The 4888-nt window shown below is 42.1% G+C and overlaps 1 protein-coding gene across 1 annotated transcript in view; it reads right to left on the reverse strand.

Moving 5' to 3' along the window:
* Positions 1-1821: 1821 nt before the first annotated feature.
* The window catches only part of SNRNP40 (small nuclear ribonucleoprotein U5 subunit 40), a 38202-nt gene continuing 35135 nt past the window's right edge, over positions 1822-4888 (reverse strand). Inside the window, 2 exon segments of the mRNA XM_007468643.1 lie at positions 1822-1871; positions 2807-2910. Coding sequence (XP_007468705.1) covers positions 1822-1871; positions 2807-2910 — 154 coding nt within the window.

Consider the following 4888-nt stretch of genomic DNA (forward strand, 5'->3'; position numbering starts at 1 on the left):
TCCTGCAGTAAAGGAATGCTATTTCACTTTATTTAACCCAGTCTTTCCTGAACTTATGTGAGCATGGGATCTTTATGCCCAAAGTACCTAAGATACCTGGGAAACAGTGTTCTGTGGAATACACTTTAGGAAACCTCAACCTATAAGATAAATTATAGTACAAGCTCTCCAGCATTTGGCTCCTACTTAATTTGGCCCCATCACTAACCATGCTGAGGTTCTTTTGGTTCATGAAAACACACCAAGCTTTCAAGCTTGTGCCTGCTGTTTGTTAGAATGCACATGTTTTTTGCCTACTGGCAAAGTCCTACTCATTCTCTAAGTCCCAATCTAAGCATAATCAATCTGTGAAACTTCCTTAACTCCCGGGAACAATAAAGTGCTTTCCATTTCCAGTGTAAAGTGAATAAACTTTATACTTTATTCACTGTACTGAAAGTAATTGGTTTGACAGGTTTATCACCCTGCTGGTTCCTTCATTAATGAGTTAAATCTTGGACATGTACTCACTTAAAACTATCGTCTTTCTTTTATAACTTAAGTAGATGATTCAGTTTGTGAGCTAAAAGTATAAAACCAAACACGTTCAGAACAGGTTGGAGGTGTGAAGACCTCTGTGTTGAGGTAGGAGATTCAGAAAAGACACACTGTGCTCCCCCGTGCCAGATGAGATTCATCAGTGCTGATCTGTGTGCCGGGCAGAGTCACCCCGTGAGCCAGAGACAGTACCTGTCGTGGGGGGTAGAAGGCAACTAATAGCATTTCTTTTTTTTTTTTTTTTTTTTTTGACTGTTCTGGCCTCTCCCGTTGCGGAGCACAGGCTCTGGACGCGCAGGCTCTGCGGCCATGGCTCACGGGCCCAGCCGCTCCGCAGCATGTGGGATCTTCCTGGACCGGGGCACGAACCCGTGTCCCCTGCATCGGCAGGCGGACTCTCAACCACTGCGCCACCAGGGAAGCCCAATAGCATTTCTTAATGCCTGTCAGTTTAAGAAAGACAAGCACAATGATAAAAAAAAAGTCTTAGACAATGTCATGGCCCAGCAGCACCAAAACTTTCTCATATTCCTTTTGAGTTGAGTTTGATACAGCATTCCAGCCAATGCTATTGCTACCAGCTGAGAATGCCCCAAATCTGCCCACTTCAGGAAACCAGAGGGTAGGGACTGCTGCTCAGAAAAGTGCTTTTGGCAGGAGGCAGAGTAGACACAGACTGTGTTCAGCTTCTCGGAAGTTTAAATGGACTGTATGTATCCCCTGGCCATATCATGCTCTGCTAAGATTTACAGTGGTCAAGCCTCAAAGACAAGACAGCAATAAATCCAATCCACATGGCTCTTGTAAAAAGGCATCTATTTGGCTTTTAATACAAAATGAGTCAGAGAAACAAAGAAAGAAAATATCATACAAGTTATTGAGTTAAAAAAAAAAATCCCCAACGAATAAATTTCGGTCACATTCCCTGTCTTCAGCCTAAATTAGGAAACAGGAGACTATGCACCAACCAATGTGTGTCCCTTTGAAGAAACCTTACTTAAAAAAAAAAAAAAAAAAAAAAAAAAAAAGAGGGAAAAAAAAAGTCAATCCCTGAAATCTGGCAGGTGGTTTTAAGAGGCCACTGTAAGGTTGCCTTAATGATCCTGATGAAATAGGATACTGGGATACTTGTGGTTGCTGAAATATGGCCACCTCCTCCTTGTTTCTTGCTAGTAATGATCTTCATCTGAAGGCAGGATGCTGGCTTGGGCATCATTTGATGCCACTTATGCTGTCTGAGGTCTCAGGGTCGAGCAGCCTTGTGGAGTCTTCCATTCCATATCTTCACTGAATCTCTCCCATATATAGTCTCTTGTCACTGGATGCTGAGAGAACTGAGGTGAAAACAACAGAGAAGATAACTGGAAACAATGAAGGCTCAAGGAGACCTGGTGCTCAAGGGCTCTTACGTTAAGAGGCAATTTTGGTATAAAAGAGCAATTGGATTTAGCTTAAATTCCTCTCCTCTTAAACACCATTCACAGGAAACTACAGTATAGTCTGACTTTTCAATCCAAGTCCTCTCAAAACCATGAGGGTGGACTGTGCTATGGGAAATACATTATCAGGGTCTAAATCCTGATGTCCCTTGTCACTCAAACCTTAAGAAAAAGACCTTCTCAGTCATTATAGAAGAGAAAAATCAATGTCTTTGTCAGTCATTTTGTAAACGTGCATCCGCCTGGAGAAAGTTACGTTTTCTCCTTAAATTCAAAGCTCATTATCTAGTTTAGCTAGCCAATAAAATGTTAAGTTGAAATTTATATCTGAACATTAAGAAACATCATTCTTTTTTTTTTTTTTTTTTGCGGTACGTGGGCCTCTCACTGTTGTGGCCTCTCCCACTGCGGAGCACAGGCTCCGGACACGCAGGCTCAGCCGCTCTGCGGCATGTGGGATCTTCCCGAACCGGGGCACGAACCCGTGTCCCCTGCATCGGCAGGCAGACTCTCAACCACTGCGCCACCAGGGAAGCCCCGAAACATCATTCTTTTATCCAACTACATCACTGAATCATAGACCTGAAGCAAGTAAACTCAAAAGAACTAGAAATAAACAGACTAACCAACCCTGCTTTGAGGTTACGAAAATGGATCATTGCTCTTACCCTCACCACTTAGTAACAATGGTGAGACTGTTAACGATACCCATAAAGACTGTTTGCATGGAAATTCACATAAAACAGATGCCCACCTCTGCCTCTGTATTCTTAGGGCTCTTCAGGGAGATTCCCTCACTTTCCCTTTCCCCAAAGTCAGGACAGACTTACTGATGGGTTCGTCAGGGTGGAAAGCCACTTCATTGATGGAGCCAGCGTGGCCGGGCAGCTTATACAAGATCCTCCTGCTTGTGGTATCCCACACATACACAAACCTGCAAGGTATCATGAAGAGCAAGGCTAAGGCCTCCCAGAACTGAGGATTGAGGAGAAGCATGGCTTTTTCAGGGAAATGGAAGCAACCCTTTATTTATTCAATCCGTATTTATTGAACTGTGCCCTGACGTTTAGAAACTAGGAATATAGATTTTAAATAAGGCATGGATCCTGCTCTTGAGCAACTGAGTGGAGAAATAGGAATAGCTAAAAATATAAGCATTACTGGTATTTGCAAACACAAGCTTCTGAAATAGGAAAGATCATGGAGAAGAAAAACAAACGGTTTTTCCTAAAGATCCCACACAGAAATCTTCTTTAAAGAGCACTCAATATAATTAGGGTGTAGTTAACTTCATATGCACCTAGGAATGTCTTAAAGGTAACCCAACTCATGGCAGGTTGGGAGACTAGGCTGTAGATCCACCTGAATTTCTTCGTACTGTATTCAAATCACAGAGCCCAGAGACGGGACAGGACATTTCTGCTATATAAACAAAACCCAAACATACACTTGATCCAAATCTTGCATTGAATTCATGGACAGAAAGAATACTGAATTCTAGCATGGGAAGGGGCCAACAGAAACCAGCTAGTCTAAACTCATTTTACAGAAAAGAAAACTAAGGTACAGTGACTTTTCCAAGGTTACACAGTTCATTAGTGGCTCAGTGGCAGAATTAAAATGAGAACTCTTAATATATTCCGGTATTCTTCTTTCTCTTACCACCCTCAAATACCTTGTGTCCCTTGCCATCCTCCATTCTCCCCCAACGCTGCCAAAAGAAGTTCCTTTGACCCTCAGCCTTGCTTGGGTCATTTTAAGCTGAAGGTAAAATAAATAGATATTCTCTTCATATGACCATGCAAAGACAATCTGTTGGTGAATTTAAAAGGCTGGTTGTTTTCAAACAGGTTATACCAATTATTTACGTATTTGTTTTGTTCAGTCAACACCTAAAAGGGTACACTCATCAGCACTTGATTATAAAATACCTAGTTCTGAACAACATTACACTTTTGGTCTAAAATGCAAACAAACAAGAGCTTATTAATTACACTGTTTAGCTCACAAGGGCTAGGCTCCGTAGGAACTAAATATAAGTTCCACGCAAGGTGGAAGAGAAGGAACACCACCTGTCTACAGACTCCCTGGCTCTAATGCTCGTATTTTCCTCAGTGTCTTCTTTCTTGCCATGTGCAATAACTGTCCTCATTAATCCATCTAAAGCTATGTGGCCTACTGAAAAAGTGTGTAAGTTCTGGGTTCAAGTCTCAATGCAACTATTTAATAGTTAAATAACCTTAGACATTCATTTAACTTCTCTGAGCTTCTCTTTCCTTAGTCAAATGATGGAGGAATGATGGAGACAATGTTGATCTCACAGCTTTGTTGAGAGAAATAATGAAATAATGTATGCAAAGTGCCTGGCACAGAGAATTAATGATAGCTATTGTTATGATGAATAAATAAATGAGCAAAACAGAATCACATGAAATCAACAGGCTGAATATGAATAAATCACTCACAACAGAGAGACTGACCAGTCTTCTCATCCTTGACAGGAACTGTTGAAGGGTTTCAAATCTGAACATGAGGAGGTAGGTGAATTGCAAGTAGGGAGGAGAAATCTGCCAAATTCAGGCCAAGCTGAAAAGCAGTTTTCTGAGAAGGAACAATACATTTTCCAGGCACATAAAAGCCAGCAAAACCCCAGCGCTCCAAGGGTTTACTTTGAGGCCTCACTCTCCATGGCTGCCGATTAGATGCTAAATTTAGAGGGGTTCCTTATCCTCTCCTTACTCTGGCATGGCAACATTTGGGAGGAACCAGGCTCCTTACGTAACAGCGCTGCTTGTTGACTTGGGGCTAATTGGTGAGGTGGCCAACCCTCAGCAGGTAGACATACAGGCTCTTCCCAGACCAGAGCCATGCTTCCACATGTAAGGTTTAAAGGAACAGTGGGGAGGGAAAGA

This window comes from Lipotes vexillifer, unplaced genomic scaffold (genome assembly GCF_000442215.2).
Source record: "Lipotes vexillifer unplaced genomic scaffold, Lipotes_vexillifer_v1.1 scaffold1261, whole genome shotgun sequence".
Lineage (NCBI taxonomy): Eukaryota > Metazoa > Chordata > Mammalia > Artiodactyla > Lipotidae > Lipotes > Lipotes vexillifer.